Genomic DNA, 17,615 nt, shown 5'->3' on the forward strand with positions numbered 1-17,615 from the left:
TAATAATCATAATAATAATAATAATATATAGATGACTTTCTGGTGTAGAATCATATATGTGTGAATGTTTGGACATTTAGACATATAATAATCATAATAATGATAAATAGATGACTTTCTGGTGTAGAATCCTATGTGTGTGAATGTTTGTACATTCACACATAATAATAATAATAATAATAATGAGGACAAGCGGTAGAAAATGGATGGATGAATTGATGAATAGATGACTTTCTGGTGTAGAATGATATATGTGTGAATGTTTGGACATTCACACATATAATAATAATAATAAATAGATGACTTTCTGGTGTAGAATCATATGTGTGAATGTTTTGACATTCACACATATAATAATCATAATAATAATAATAATATATAGATGACTTTCTGGTGTAGAATCATATGTGTGAATGTTTGGACATTCACACACAATAATAATAAATAGATGACTTTCTGGTGTAGAATCTTATATGTGTGAATGTTTGGACATTCACACATACTAATCATAACAATAATAATATATAGATAACTTTCTGGTGTAGAATCGTATGTGTGAATGTTAGGACATTCACACACAATAATAATAATAAATAGATGACTTTCTGGTGTAGAATCTTATATGTGTGAATGTTTGGACATTCATACATATAATAATAATAATAATAATAATAGATAGATGACTTTCTGGTGTAGAATCTTATATGTGTGAATGTTTGTACATTCACACATAATAATAATAATAATAATAATAATAATAATAATGAGCACAAGCGGTAGAAAATGGATGGATGAATTGATGAATAGATGTCTTTCTGGTGTAGAATGATATATGTGTGAATGTTTGGACATTCACACATATAATAATAATAATAATAAATAGATGAATTTCTGGTGTCGAATCTTATATGTGTGAATGTTTGGACATTCACACATAATAATCATAATAATAATAATATATAGATGACTTTCTGGTGTAGAATCATATGTGTGAATGTTTGGACATTCACACACAATAATAATAATAAATAGATGACTTTCTGGTGTAGAATCTTATATGTGTGAATGTTTGGACATTCACACATATAATAATCATAATAATAATAATAATATATAGATGACTTTCTGGTGTAGAATCATATATGTGTGAATGTTTGGACATTTAGACATATAATAATCATAATAATGATAAATAGATGACTTTCTGGTGTAGAATCCTATGTGTGTGAATGTTTGTACATTCACACATAATAATAATAATAATAATAATGAGGACAAGCGGTAGAAAATGGATGGATGAATTGATGAATAGATGACTTTCTGGTGTAGAATGATATATGTGTGAATGTTTGGACATTCACACATATAATAATAATAATAAATAGATGACTTTCTGGTGTAGAATCATATGTGTGAATGTTTTGACATTCACACATATAATAATCATAATAATAATAATAATATATAGATGACTTTCTGGTGTAGAATCATATGTGTGAATGTTTGGACATTCACACACAATAATAATAAATAGATGACTTTCTGGTGTAGAATCTTATATGTGTGAATGTTTGGACATTCACACATACTAATCATAACAATAATAATATATAGATAACTTTCTGGTGTAGAATCGTATGTGTGAATGTTAGGACATTCACACACAATAATAATAATAAATAGATGACTTTCTGGTGTAGAATCTTATATGTGTGAATGTTTGGACATTCATACATATAATAATAATAATAATAATAATAGATAGATGACTTTCTGGTGTAGAATCTTATATGTGTGAATGTTTGGACATTCACACATATAATAATCATAATAATGATAAATAGATGACTTGCTGGTGTAGAATCTTATCTATGAGAATGTCTAGACATTCACACATAATAATAATAATAATAATAAATAGATACATTTCTGGTGTAGAACCTTATGTGTGAATGTCTGGACATTCACACATACTGTATAATGATAATAATAAATTGATTATTTTTTGGTGTAGAATCTTATATGTCAATGTTTGGACATTCACACATATAATGATGAATAGATTAATTTCTGGTGTCGAATCTTATATGTGTGAATGTTTGGACATTCACACATATAATAATCATAATAATTAGATGACTTCCTGGTGTAGAATCTTATGTGTGAATGTCTGGACATTCAAACATAATAATAAATAAATGACTTTCTAGTGTAGAATCTTATGTGTGTGAATGTGTGGACATTCACACATAATAATAATAATAATAATAAATATTTGACTTTCTGGTGTAGAATCTTACATGTGTGAATGTTTGGACTTTCACACATATAATAATAATAATAATAATAATAATAATAATCAATACATTACTTTCTGGTGTAGAATCTTATATGTGTGAATGTTTGGACATTCACACATACAGTATAATAATAATAATAGATGACTTTCCGCTGTAAAATATTATATGTGTGAATGTGTGGACATTCACACATAATAATAATAATAATAATAAATATTTGACTTTCTGGTGTAGAATCTTATCAGTGTGAATGCTTGGACATTCCTACATTAATATAATCAATTGATCTCTACTCTTGTGTTCTTGTTGGAGCGCAGTATCAGCACATTGTTGACAAGTGAAAATGAGAGTTGTGTTGTGGTTTAAATCCTAAACAACAGTCCAAGGTTCCCGCCGTGGTCATGAATGATGTTACACAAGCTGATTCTTAACTATTTGACACATTTAGGGATCACACGCGACACAAAAGTGCTGACTTCCCCCCCAGCCAAGAACCTTCCATGCACAACAAGGTAAACTGACATGACGCCTTTGTTTCTTGTGTTCATTTGTTTTTGTTGAAATCAATTAATTAATATTCCTAATTTAAATAGTTTTTTTCTTTTTGCTTTTGACAGAGGCCACTTTCAAACTCTGGTCCGCCATGTGTGGAAGTGGTAGAAGCAACGGCGGAAAAGGCAATGGATGTAATCATGAAGGCGGCCTCGGATCAGTTTGTCATGGACATCATAAGCTCCACTCCTGAGCTAAGAGAGTTCCATGGCTCCTTGGATATAGCAAGGTAAATCATCCAAAACAGTGTTTTTTAACTATTGTGGGGCCGCCAGCGCCGCCAAAAAGTACGTGTTTCTCAGCTGTGGTCCGTTTGGGCCGCAGCGGTACTCAGTTGTAATGCACTTTTCCACCACTTGTGGCAGTAATGACAATATCCAACAAACAGAAAAAATCTGGAGCTAAAGTCAGAGAAGTTTTTTTAAGCGCAAAAAATTATGACTAAAGTATTTAAGCTGTGTTTCATTTACACTTGAATTTTATTGAACATTTCGTTAAGAAACATATTATTATAATAGTAAGAATTTATTTATTTTAGCATTGTGTAATTGTATGTAAATTAATTTTTTTTCATCACTTTTAATAAGTCCCTCCTACGTAGGTTAATTTGTGTCTTTATTACGAAAGCTTTTTCTGGACACTGAATTTATGTAACTCAATTTTTTGCATTTTACTTTTGTGAGTTGAATTTTTTTACATCAAATTACGCTGACAATTTCATTGAATAAAAATTTGTGAGCAAAATGTCTGTGTTCGATATTTCGGTGTTTTAAAAAATTCAGTATAAAAAACATTCTGTGCAGAAAAATACTTGCTGCTTTAAAACTCAATTTAACAAATTTTGGATTAATTTATACAGGTTTTCAGTTTTTCAAAATCTTACAATTTTAACTAAATTACAAAGACATGCACCTGGGGATAGGTTGATTAGCAACACTAAATTGGCCCTAGTGTGTGAATATGAGTGTGAATGTTGTCTGTCTATCTGTGTTGGCCCTGCGATGAGGTGGCGACTTGTCCAGGGTGTACACCCCCTTCTGCCCGATTGTAGCTGAGATAGGCTCCAGCACACCCACGACCCCGAACGGGACAAGCGGTAGAAAATGGATGGATGGGGTTTTCCGATTAATTAATTTCAGTTTATCAAATTTTTCCAATTTTAACTAAATTATTTCATTTGGGTTATTTGAACTAATATTTGTTGTTTTAATTAATAACAAAAAATTCAGTGCAAAAATATTTGTTCTTTAAAACTTAAGACCCACTTCTGGTAAATTAAAAACTGAAGTAATTGATCCTGTCTCACAACCAGCCAATAAGGTGTCAAAGATGCAGTCACGTGACACAAGTCTTAAAAAGAGGCAGGTCATGCAGCACTGTGTTTTATAGGCCATGAAATCTTCAATGACGTTGTCAGCATAATTTTGATGTAAAGAAATTCAGTTCACAAAATTCAAGCGCAAAAAAATCAGTTGCATAAATTCAGTGTCAAAAAAAGATTCTGTATTCCATCCATCCATCCATCTTCTTCCGCTTATCCGAGGTCGGGTCGCGGGGGCAGCAGCCTAAGCAGGGAAGCCCAGACTTCCATCTCCCCAGCCACTTCGTCCAGCTCCTCCCGGGGGATCCCGAGGCGTTCCCAGGCCAGCCGGGAGACATAGTCTTCCCAACGTGTCCTGGGTCTTCCCCGTGGCCTCCTACCGGTCGGACGTGCCCTAAACACCTCCCGAGGGAGGCGATCGGGTGGCATCCTGACAAGATGCCCGAACCACCTCATCTGGCTCCTCTCGATGTGGAGGAGCAGCGGCTTTACTTTGAGCTCCCCCCGAATGACAGAGCTTCTCACCCTATCTCTAAGGGAGAGCCCCGCCACCCGGCGGAGGAAACTCATTTCGGCCGCTTGTACCCGTGATCTTGTCCTTTCGGTCATAACCCAAAGCTCATGACCATAGGTGAGGATGGGAACGTAGATCGACCGGTAAATTGAGAGCTTTGCCTTCCGGCTCAGCTCCTTCTTCACCACAACGGATCGATACAGCGTCCGCATTACTGAAGACGCCGCACCGATCCGCCTGTCAATCTCACGATCCACTCTTCCCTCACTCGTGAACAAGACTCCGAGGTACTTGAACTCCTCCACTTGGGGAAGTGTCTCCTCCCCAACCCGAAGATGGCATTCCACCCTTTTCCGGGCGAGAACCATGGACTCGGACTTGGAGGTGCTGATTCTCATCCCAGTCGCTTCACACTCGGCTGCGAACCGATCCAGCGAGAGCTGGAGATCCTGGCCAGATGAAGCCATCAGGACCACATCATCTGCAAAAAGCAGAGACCTAATCCTGTAGCCACCAAACCAGATCCCCTCAACGCCTTGACTGCGCCTAGAAATTCTGTCCATAAAAGTTATGAACAGAATCGGTGACAAAGGGCAGCCTTGGCGCAGTCCAACCCTCACTGGAAACGTGTCCGACTTACTGCCGGCAATGCGGACCAAGCTCTGACACTGATCATACAGGGAGCGGACCGCCAAAATCAGACAGTCCGATACCCCATACTCTCTGAGCACTCCCCACAGGACTTCCCGAGGGACACGGTCGAATGCCTTCTCCAAGTCCACAAAACACATGTAGACTGGTTGGGCAAACTCCCATGCACCCTCAAGGACCCTGCCGAGAGTATAGAGCTGGTCTACAGTTCCATGACCAGGACGAAAACCACACTGTTCCTCCTGATTCCGAGGTTCGACTATCCGGCGTAGCCTCCTCTCCAGTACACCTGAATAGACCTTACCGGGAAGGCTGAGAAGTGTGATCCCACGATAGTTAGAACACACCCTCCGGTTCCCCTTCTTAAAGAGAGGAACCACCACCCCGGTCTGCCAATCCAGAGGTACCGCCCCCGATGTCCACGCGATGCTGCAGAGTCTTGTCAACCAAGACAGCCCCACAGCATCCAGAGCCTTAAGGAACTCTGGGCGGATCTCATCCACCCCCGGGGCCTTGCCACCGAGGAGCTTTTTAACTACCTCGGCAACCTCAGCCTCAGAAATAGAAGAGCCCACCACAGATTCCCCAGGCACTGCTTCCTCATAGGAAGACGTGTTGGTGGGATTGAGGAGGTCTTCGAAGTATTCTCTCCACCGATCCACAACATCCGCAGTCGAGGTCAGCAGAACACCATCCTCACCATATACGGTGTTGATAGTGCACTGCTTCCCCTTCCTGAGGCGGCGGATGGTGGTCCAGAATCGCTTCGAAGCCGTCCGGAAGTCGTTTTCCATGGCTTCCCCGAACTCCTCCCATGTCCGAGTTTTTGCCTCCGCAACCGCTGAAGCCGCACACCGTTTGGCCTGTCGGTACCTGTCCGCTGCCTCAGGAGTCCTATGAGCCAAAAGAACCCGATAGGACTCCTTCTTCAGCTTGACGGCATCCCTCACCGCCGGTGTCCACCAACGGGTTCTAGGATTACCGCCACGACAGGCACCAACTACCTTGCGGCCACAGCTCCAATCAGCTGCCTCGACAATAGAGGCGCGGAACATGGTCCACTCGGACTCAATGTCCAGCACCTCCCTCGTGACATGTTCAAAGTTCTTCCGGAGGTGGGAATTGAAACTCTCTCTGACAGGAGACTCTGCCAGACGTTCCCAGCAAACCCTCACAATGCGTTTGGGCCTGCCAGGTCTGTCCGGCATCCTCCCCCACCATCGCAGCCAACTCACCACCAGGTGGTGATCGGTTGAAAGCTCCGCCCCTCTCTTCACCCGAGTGTCCAAAACATGAGGCCGCAAATCCGATGACACAACTACAAAGTCGATCATGGAACTGCAGCCTAGGGTGTCCTGGTGCCAAGTGCACATATGGACACCCTTATGTTCGAACATGGTGTTCATTATGGACAATCTGTGACGGGCACAAAAGTCCAATAACAGAACACCACTCGGGTTCAGATCCGGGCGGCCATTCTTCCCAATCACGCCTCTCCAGGTTTCACTGTCGCTGCCAACATGAGCATTGAAGTCCCCCAGTAGAACGAGGGAATCACCCGGGGGAGCACTCTCAAGTACTCCCTCGAGCGAATCCAAAAAGGGTGGGTACTCTGAGCTGCGGTTTGGCGCGTAAGCGCAAACCACAGTCAGGACCCGTCCCCCCACCCGAAGGCGGAGGGAAGCTACCCTCTCGTCCACCGGGTTGAACTCCAACGTGCAGGCTCTGAGCCGGGGGGCAACAAGAATTTCCACCCCAGCCCGTCGCCTCTCATTGCCGGCAACGCCAGAGTGGAAGAGAGTCCAGCCCCTCTCGAGAGAACTGGTTCCAGAGCCCTTGCTGTGCGTCGAAGTGAGTCCGACTATATCTAGCCGGAACTTCTCAACCTCGCGCACTAGCTCAGGCTCCTTCCCCCCCAGCGAGGTGACGTTCCACGTCCCAAGAGCTAGCTTCTGTAGCCGAGGATCGGACCGCCAAGTGCCCTGCCGTCGGCTGCCGCCCAGCTCACAATGCACCCGACCTCTATGGCCCCTGCTATGGGTGGTGAGCCCATTGGAGGGGGGACCCACGTTGCCTCTTCGGGCTGTGCCCGGCCGGGCCCCATGGGGACAGGCCCGGCCACCAGGCGCTCGCCATCGTGCCCCACCTCCGGGCCTGTCTCCATAGGGGGGCCCTGGTGACCCGCGCCCGGGCGAGGGAAATCTGGGTCCTTTATTTTTATTCGTCATGGAGGTCTTCGAGCTGCTCTTTGTCTGATCCCTCACCTAGGACCAGTTTGTCTTGGGAGACCCTACCAGGGGGCATAAAGCCCCCGGACAACATAGCTCCTAGGATCATTGGGACACGCAAACTCCTCTACCACGGTAAGGTGGCAGCTCAGAGAGGAGTATTAAAAACACAAATTAACCTTGTTTTGCAGTACTTTATTTTCCGGACTATAAGGCGCACTTAAAATCCTTTTTTTCCCTCAAAACCCGACAGTGCGCCTTATAACCCGGTGCGCCTAATGTAAGGAATACGTTTGGTTGAGCTTACCCACCTCAAAGTTATTTTATTTGGTGCATGGTGTAATGATAAGTGTGACCAGTAGATGGCAGTCAAACATAAGAGATACGTGTAGTCTGCACTATGATGGCAATATGACTCAAGTAAACAACACCAACATTTTATATGTTCCATTGAAAATATAGAACATTACACACGGCGCTCTAAAATCTATCAAAATGTTTTAGTAGGTCTTTGGTAAGCTATGAAGCCACACCTCTTGATGTGCTTCAACATAGGAGTATTATTATGGTGTGTGTATAAGGTAAGACATATTATCTGGCGTTTTGTTTCGCAAAATTATGCATAAGCAACTTTTCTTACCTACTGGTACCTGCTGATCTGTATTTTGGATCTGCATGAATCCTGAAAAATTGCACATGTCCGCCTTTGTAGTCCGTGCTGACTCCGTAGTCAATAAGTTTCTTCTTTTTCTGTATCTTCTTGTTATGTGACATTCATCCTCTACTGTTGCCATTTCTGATATAAAGTAGTGTAAAGTTCTTACTTATATCTGTCAGTAAACTCACCATGAAAGCACTAAAACATACCGGTGTAGTGAGTTTATATTATTCATCCAAGGAACTGATCCAAACTGCACCGTTATTGATTGAAGTATGAATGTCATTAAAACAGTTAGCTCCATCTTTTGACACTTCTTCCACCCCCGTCCTTGCACACTACACCGCTACAACAAAGATGACGGGGAGAAGACGCCGTTAAAGGTGAGCCACGTAAATAAGACCGCCCACAAAATGCCGCATCCGGAAGCGACTGTCAAAAAGCGGCTTGAAGATGATGTGTAAAACATCATCTATGCAACATTTTGACCAAAGAACCACCATTACATGTTATGTAGACCACAAGGAAGTGTTTTATATTTAGAAAAAAATCATAATAATATGACTCCTTTAATGCGCCTTATATATGAAAACAATCTAAAATAGACCATTCATCGGCAGTGCGCCCTATGGTCCGGAAAGTACGTTATATATATTTTTTTGCATTTAATTTTGTAATCAGCCTGACCTAAGCCTTGATACTAATATTTGTGATTTCATATCATTTCACAAAGTGTATCTTGTTAGACCATACTTGCCAACCTTGAGACCTCCGATTTCGGGAGGGGTGGGCGTGGTCGGGGTAGGACTGGGGCGTGGCTGGGGGCGTGGCTAAAAGGGGAGGAGTATATTTACAGCTAGAATTCACCAAGTCAAGTATTTCATATATATATATAGATAATATATATATATATATATACATATATATATGTAATATATATATATATATATATATATATATATATATATATATATATATATATATATATATATATATAAAGAAATACTTGACGTTCAGTGAATTCTAGCTATATATATATGTATATGTATTTTATTTTTTATATATATATATATATATATATATATATATATATATATATATATATATATATATATATATATATATATATATATATATATATATATATAAAAAAGAAATACTTGAATTTCAGTGTTCATTTATTTACACATATACACACACATAACACTCATCTACTCATTGTTGAGTTAAGGGTTGAATTGTCCATCCTTGTTCTATTCTCTGTCACTATTTTTCGAACCATGCTGCATTGATGTGTGGCACGCACAAAAGTGCTTTCATCAAATGCACTAGATGGCAGTATTGTCCTGTTTAAGAGTGTCACAACATTGCTGTTTACGGCAGACGAACTGCTTTACGGTAGACGAAAAATGTGACTGCTGTTGTTGTGTGTTGTTACCGCGCTGGGAGGACGTTAATGAAACTGCCTAACAATAAACCCACATAAGAAACCAAGAACTCGCCCTCCATCATTCTACAGTTATAACGTGATTGGGCAGGTATGCTGTTTAAATTGTGGGTTAATACTCAAATAAAATATTTGTTATTATGAACCTGAGTCCGCCTGAATTTCCGGAGATTTTCGGGAGAAAATTTGTCCCGGGAGGTTTTCGGGAGAGGCGCTGAATTTCGGGAGTCTCCCGGAAAATCCGGGAGGGTTGGCAAGTATGTGTTAGACTGTAAATAGGTTAGATATAAGTATTGAATACGATTCAAATCAAGTGTAATGTTAATATTTGAATGGGCCCCTGTGTAGTGCAAAAGTTGGGCCCCGAGGTCAAAATGGTTAAGAACCCCCGGTGTAAAACCGTATTATTATTCTTTATATTTGATTAAAGTAGTGTTTTTCATTTCACTTTGTCCATCGTCAGCACTCTGGCAAGACCCAAAACGGAAGAGTCTGACACCAGCTTGGAGGATGAGCTGAAGGACGGGAGGGTGGAAGTGGAAGGAAGATGTGACGAGAAGCAGGAAGGACAAGAAGAAGAGGAGGAGGAGGAAGAGGAGCTGGAGGAAGACAGCATGGAGTGGGAGCAACGCAACACTGACTCAGTTTTCTCTGAGCTGTCGGAGCTGAGTCAGGATTTTGTGGAGAGTGTTGACCAAGGTGCTAGCGTCAGAGGTACCGGCAGACCTCAACAATATTTGTACCTATGACTTGTCATGCATATGCAATAATATCAAGTGTTTGAACCCCACATCCAGGCAGTACCGAAGAGTTTGAGGAGATTCTTTCTCAGTACGAGGAACTGAAAGTCACCCAGTGAGTCCTGCATGCCACTCAGGTCAGATGTCCACAGGAGCCACACTTCTTTCAAGGACTTTCACTCTCCTTTCCAGTGAGTTGGCAGACGCCGCCCGCAAGGCTCTGCTGTCCCGCGTGGTGGAGCTGACCGACGATCGCTCCGCTCTCAAACTGGAAGTGGCCTCTCTCAGGGAAACGGCGTGCCGCTTGGAGAGCCGAATGAAGGAGAGGGAGGAGGAAATGAAAAGGTGTCCAAGAGTACTTTCATAGTATCTTACTTTGTTTGGGGCTCTTATTCTCAGGGCGTTCAATCGGTCGCAACTGGACTGTTCAGTTTGTCTTAAACCACGTTTCGCCTCTCGTCCAAGTAGACTTTAGTTCATATTCATAGACTTTCATTGGTCAAATCTAGTTTTAGACTCAGATTGGTCTAGATCTAACCAGTCCTATATTTAGTTTTGGACTCAGATTGGTCTAGATCTAGATCTAAGATTAGATCTGAACAGGTCTATGAGCATGAATTGATGTAGCCTACTTGGATGAGAGGCGAACCGTCTTCTAAGACAAACTGAACAGTCCAGTACAGTCAAGATCTGACTGATGTAAGTCTAAGACTACACTTTAGATTGGTCAGATCTAGCCTTAGACTTAGTTTGTCAGGTCTAGACCAAACTGGACTGTTCAGTTTGTCTTAAATGACGTTTCGCCTCTCGTCCAAGTAGACTTTAGTTCATATTCATAGACTTTCGTTGGTCAGATCTAATTTTAGACTCAGATTGGTCTAGATCTAACCAGTCCTATATTTAGTCTTAGCCTCAGATTGGTCAAGATCTAGATCTAAGATTAGATCTGAACAGGTCTATGAGCATTAATTGATGTAGCCTACTTGGATGAGAGGCAAACCGTCTTCTAAAACAAACTGAACAGTCCTGTATAGTCTAGATCTGACCGATGTAAGTCTAAGACTACATTTTAGATTGGTCAGATCTAGTCTTAGACTTAGTTTGTCAGGTTTAGACCAAACTGGACTGTTCAGTTTGTCTTAAATGACGTTTCGCCTCTCGTCCAGGTAGACTTTAGTTCATATTCATAGACTTTCATTGGTCAAATCTAATTTTAGACTCAGATTGGTCTAGATCTAACCAGTCCTATATTTAGTCTTAGGCTCAGATTGGTCTAGATCTAGATCTAACATTAGATCTGACCAGGTCTATGAGCATGAATTGATGTAGCCTACTTGGATGAGAGGTGAACCGTCTTCTAAGACAAACTGAACAGTCCAGTACAGTCAAGATCTGACCGATGTAAGTCTAAGACTACATTTTAGATTGGTCAGATCTAGTCTTAGACTTAGTTTGTCAGGTCTAGACCAAACTGGACTGTTCAGTTTGTCTTAAATGACGTTTCGCCTCTCGTCCAAGTAGACTTTAGTTCATATTCATAGACTTTCATTGGTCAGATCTAATTTTAGACTCAGATTGGTCTAGATCTAACCAGTCCTATATTTAGTCTTAGCCTCAGATTGGTCAAGATCTAGATCTAAGATTAGATCTGAACAGGTCTATGAGCATTAATTGATGTAGCCTACTTGGATGAGAGGCGAACCGTCTTCTAAAACAAACTGAACAGTCCTGTATAGTCTAGATCTGACCGATGTAAGTCTAAGACTACATTTTAGATTGGTCAGATCTAGTCTTAGACTTAGTTTGTCAGGTCTAGACCAAACTGGACTGTTCAGTTTGTCTTAAATGACGTTTCGCCTCTCGTCCAAGTAGACTTTAGTTCATATTCATAGACTTTCATTGGTCAAATCTAATTTTAGACTCAGATTGGTCTAGATCTAACCAGTCCTATATTTAGTCTTAGGCTCAGATTGGTCTAGATCTAGATCTAAGATTAGATCTGAACAGGTCTATGAGCATGAATTGATGTAGCCTACTTGGATGAGAGGCGAACCGTCTTCTAAGACAAACTGAACAGTCAGGTATAGTAAGATCTGACCGATGTAAGTCTTAGACTACATTTTAGATTGTTCAGATCTAGTCTTAGACTTAGTTTGTCAGGTATAGACCAAACTGGACTGTTCAGTTTGTCTTAAACAACGTTTCGCCTCTCGTCCAAGTAGGCTTTAGTTCATATTCATAGTCTTTCATTGGTCAGATCTAATTTTAGACTCAGATTGGTCTATATCCGACCAGTCTAATATGTAGTTTTAGACTCAGATTGGTCTAAATTTGACCAATCTAAGTCTAAGATTAGATCTGACCAGGTCTATGAGCATGAATTGATGTAGCCTACTTGGATGAGAGGCGAACCGTCTTCTAAAACAAACTGAACAGTCCTCTATAGTCTAGATCTGGCCGATGTAAGTCTAACACTACATTTTAGATTGGTCAGATCTAGTCTTAGTCTCAGATTATCAGGTCTAGACCAAACTGGACTGTTCAGTTTGTCTTAAACAATGTTTCGCCTCTCGTCCAAGTAGACTTTAGTTCATATTCATAGACTTTCGTTGGTCAGATCTAGTTTTAGACTCAGATTGGTCTAGTTCTGACCAGTCTAGTATGTAGTCTTAGCCTCAGATTGGTCTAGATCTAACCAGTCCTATATTTAGTCATTATTTAGGAGACTTTAGTTCATGTTCATAGACTTTCATTGGTCACATCTAGTTTTAGATTGGTCTAGATCTGACCAATCTAAGTCTAAGATTATATCTGACCAGGTCTATGAGCATGAATTGATGTAGCCTACTTGGATGAGAGGCGAACCGTCTTCTAAGACAAACTGAACAGTCCAGTATAGTCAAGATCCGACCGATCTAAGTTTAAGACTACATTTTAGATTGGTCAGATCTAGTGTTAGACTTAGTTTGTCAGGTCTAGACCAAACTGGACTGTTCAGTTTGTCTTAAACAACGTTTCGCCTCTCGTCCAAGTAGGCTTTAGTTCATGTTCATAGACTTTCATTGGTCAGATCTAGTTTTAGACTCAGATTGGTCTAGATCCGACCAGTCTAATATGTAGTTTTAGACTCAGATTGGTCTAAATTTGACCAATCTAAGTCTAAGATTAGATCTGAACAGGTCTTTGAGCATGAATTGATGTGGCCTACTTGGATGAGAGGCGAACCGTCTTCTTTGACAAACTGAACAGTCCAGTATAGTCAAGATCTGACCGATCTAAGTCTAAGACTACATTTTAGATTGGTCAGATCTAGTCTTAGACTTAGATTGTCAGGTCTAGACCAAATTAGACTGTTCAGTTTGTCTTAAATGACGTTTCGCCTCTCATCCGAGTAGGCTTTAGTTCATGTTCATAGACTTTCATTGGTCAGATCTAGTTTTAGACTCAGATTGGTCTAGATCTGACCAGTGTAATATGTAGTCTTAGACTCAGATTGGTCTAGACCTGACCAATCTAAGTCTAAGATTAGATCCGACCAGGTCTATGAGCATGAATTGATGTAGCCTACTTGGATGAGAGGCGAACCGTCTTCTTTGACAAACTGAACAGTCCAGTATAGTCAAGATCTGACCGATCTAAGTCTAAGACTACATTTTAGATTGGTCAGATCTAGTCTTAGACTTAGATTGTCAGGTCTAGACCAAATTGGACTGTTCAGTTTGTCTTAAACAACGTTTCGCCTCTCGTCCAAGTAGACTTTAGTTCGTGTTCATAGACTTTCATTGGTCACATCTAGTTTTAGACTCAGATTGGTCTAGATCTGACCAGTCTAATATGTATTCTTAGACTCAGATTGGTCTAGATTTGACCAATCTAAGTCTTAAGATTAGATCTGACTAGGTCTATGAGCATGAATTGATGTAGCCTACTTGGATGAGAGGCGAACCGTCTTCTAAGACAAATTGAACAGTCCAGTATAGTCAAGGTTTGACCGATGTAAGTCTAAGACTACATTTTAGATTGGTCAGATCTAGTCTTAGGCTTAGTTTGTCAGGTCTAGACCAAACTGGACTGTTCAGTTTGTCTTAAATGACGTTTCACCTCTCATCCGAGTAGACTTTAGTTCATGTTCATTGACTTTCATGGGTCAGATCTAGTTTTAGACTTATATTGGTCTAGGTCTACATCCAGCCCAACTAAGACTAGATCTGACCTATACAGGTCTATGAGCATGAACTGATGTAGCCTACTTGGATGAGAGGCGAACCGTCTTCTAAAACAAACTGAACAGTCCAGTATAGTCTAGATCCGACCAATCAGATCTTGTTTTAGACTTAGCTTGGACTAGGTCTACATCTAGCCCAATCTAAGACTAGATCTGACAAATACAGGTCTATGAACATGAATTTATGTAGCCTACTTGGATGAGAGGCGAACCGTCTTCTAAGACAAACTGAACAGTCAAGTTTATCTAGATCTGACCGATCCAAGTCTAAGACTACATTTTAGATTGGTTAGATCTAGTTTTAGACTTAGATTGGTCAAGGTCTACAACTAGCCCATCTAAGACTAGTCCTGACCTATACAGGTCTGTGATCATGAACAGATGCAGCCTATTTGAGTGGCGGAATGTCTTTTACGACAAACTGAAATGTCCAGTTTAGTCTAGATTGTTCCAATCTAAGTCTAAGACTAGATCTTAGATTAGTGAAATCTGTCTTGGACTTGGATGGTCTAGATCCGACCCATTTTAAGTCTAGATCTTGTATTGGTCAGATCATGTTTTAGACTTAGATTAGACAAGAGCCAACCAATCTAAGCCCAAGACTAGATCTTGTATTGGTCAGATCATGTTTTAGACTTAGATTGGTCAAGAGCCAACCAATCTAAGCCCAAGACTAGATCTTGTATTGGTCAAATCTTGTTTTAGGCTTAGATTAGTCTATATCCAACAAATCTAAATGCAAGACTAGATCGGACCAATCCAAGTCTAAGACTAGATCCTACCAATCTAAGTCTATGAGCCTAATTGTATGGGACACAAACTGAACAGTTCAGTTTGGTCTGGTTTTGACCAATCTAAGACTAGATCTTACATTCGGCAAATCTCGTCTTAAACTTAGATTTGACCAATCTAAGTCTAAGACTGAATCTCACCAATCTAAGTATGAATATGAACCGATGAAGCTAACTTTGATGAGAGGCAAACTAAACAGTCCAGTTTGGTCTAGACCTGACAATCTAAGTCCAAGACTAGACTCGTAGACTTAGTTTAGTCTAGATCTGACCATTCTAAGTCTACGAGTATGAGCGGATGAAGCTTACTTGGATGAGAGGCGAAACGTCAAACTGAACAGTCCAGTTTGGTCTAGATCTGATCTCGATCTTACATTGGTCAAATCTCATCTTAGACTTAGTTTGATCTAGATCTGACCAATCTAAGTCTAAGACTAGATCTTAGATTGGCCGAAGCTCATCTTAGACTTAGATTGGTCTAGATCGGACCAATGTACATCTAAGACTAGATCGGACCAATCCAGGTCTAAGACTAGATCTGACCAATCTAAGACTATGAGAACGACCTGATGAGAAGCGAAACGTCTTCGAAGACAAACCGATCAGTCCAGTTGTGATCGATGGAATGTTCTGAGAAAACGATGACCCCTAACTTCCATTGACGACAGTGCACTTATGTTTATTGACAATTTTATATATTTTTGTTTTTTTAGACTCCGAGAGAAATTGGAGGCTTTTCAGTCGTCGGAGCCTGAAGTGAGTCCACATTGTTGTGTTTTCGATTCAAACTTCTATATACTGCAGTACTGTACTCTTCATTGAGTGTTTTGTAAGCAGGTCCAATACAAGAGCTGTATTTCATAAACACAGTACCGTGCTTAAAATGCTTTTTTTTTCTTCAAAACTCGACAGTGTGCCTTATAACCCGGTGCGCCTAATGTAAGGAATAAGTTTGTTTGAGCTTAGCCACCTCGGAGCAATTTTATTTGGTACATGTTGTAGTGATAAGTGTGATCAGTAGATGGCAGTCAAACATAAGAGATAAGTGTAGGCTGCACAATGATGGCAATATGACTCAAGTAAACAACACCAACATTTTATATGTTCCATTGAAAATATAGAACATTACACACGGCTCTCAAAAATATATCAAAATGTTTTAGTACGACTTTGGTAAGCTATGAAGCCGCACCGCTTGATGTGCTTCAACATAGGAGTATTATTATGGTGTGTGTATAAGGTAAGACATATTATCTGGCGTTTTGTTTTGCAATATTATGCAAAAGCAACTTTTTTTACCTTCTGGTACCTGCTGATCTGTATTTGGGATCTGCATAAATGCTGAAAAATTGCGCCTTTGTAATCCGTGCCGACTCCGTAGTCAATAAGCTTCTTCTTTTTCTCTATCTTCTTGTTATGGGACATTCATCCTCCACTATTGCCATTTCTAATATAAAGTAGTGTAAAGTTCTTACTTATATCCAGTGTTGGGTTAGTTACTGAAAACTAGTTACAGTCACTAGTTACTTCATTTCAAAAGTAACTCAGTTACTAACTCAGTTACTTACACCAAAAAGTAATGCGTTACTGTGAAAAGTAACTATTTAGTTACTTTTTTTTTCTACTTTTTGTTTTTAAAGCTCCCATTAATGCCCTTTTAGCCTTCATTTCAGTACTGTTATTGCACTGGAGAATAATACAATCTGTTGATCAATTTGACATACATTTGCATCACTGAACTCTGCTAAGCAATGTGCTCTACATACAACACACAAACAATGTGGTCTACATACAACACACAAAGACAAAGATATGTTACAAAGGCCAATTTGTTTCTGGCCAGAACAAATTGACAAAACTATTTTAAATAGCTGCAACATAACATAGATAAGTAACAAACAGCATAATAACAGCATAGCTGTAAAGCAAGAAAGGCACACACTACATACACAAAGCCTAACCAGGCGTTTTTTCCTCAAGAAATTCTGACACAAAATCATGTCTGAAGCCCAGAACACTCTACACATTTCCCCAGTTTTAGTTTAGAGATAAGGAAAGATTGGCCTGGCCCACTAGGATCCCTCTTTGTTTGTGAACTTTATAGTCTATACATTTAGAGTGATGTGATAATCAAACACTCTAGAAGTCTAGAATGAAAGAGTATATAAGAGAATTGACAGCAATGTTC

The 17,615-nt window shown here is 40.2% G+C and overlaps 1 protein-coding gene across 1 annotated transcript in view; it reads left to right on the plus strand.

Moving 5' to 3' along the window:
- LOC133604250 (C-Jun-amino-terminal kinase-interacting protein 4) overlaps positions 1-17,615 on the plus strand; it is an 84,684-nt gene that overhangs the window by 26,288 nt on the left and 40,781 nt on the right. Inside the window, exons 7-12 of the mRNA XM_061957443.2 lie at positions 2,749-2,812; positions 2,918-3,081; positions 10,135-10,385; positions 10,469-10,526; positions 10,604-10,756; positions 16,141-16,183. Of these exons, the coding sequence (XP_061813427.2) occupies positions 2,749-2,812; positions 2,918-3,081; positions 10,135-10,385; positions 10,469-10,526; positions 10,604-10,756; positions 16,141-16,183 (733 nt within the window). The remainder of the gene's footprint in view (positions 1-2,748; positions 2,813-2,917; positions 3,082-10,134; positions 10,386-10,468; positions 10,527-10,603; positions 10,757-16,140; positions 16,184-17,615) is intronic.

The sequence above is a fragment of the Nerophis lumbriciformis genome, linkage group LG04 (assembly GCF_033978685.3).
Source record: "Nerophis lumbriciformis linkage group LG04, RoL_Nlum_v2.1, whole genome shotgun sequence".
NCBI classification, from domain to species: domain Eukaryota; kingdom Metazoa; phylum Chordata; class Actinopteri; order Syngnathiformes; family Syngnathidae; genus Nerophis; species Nerophis lumbriciformis.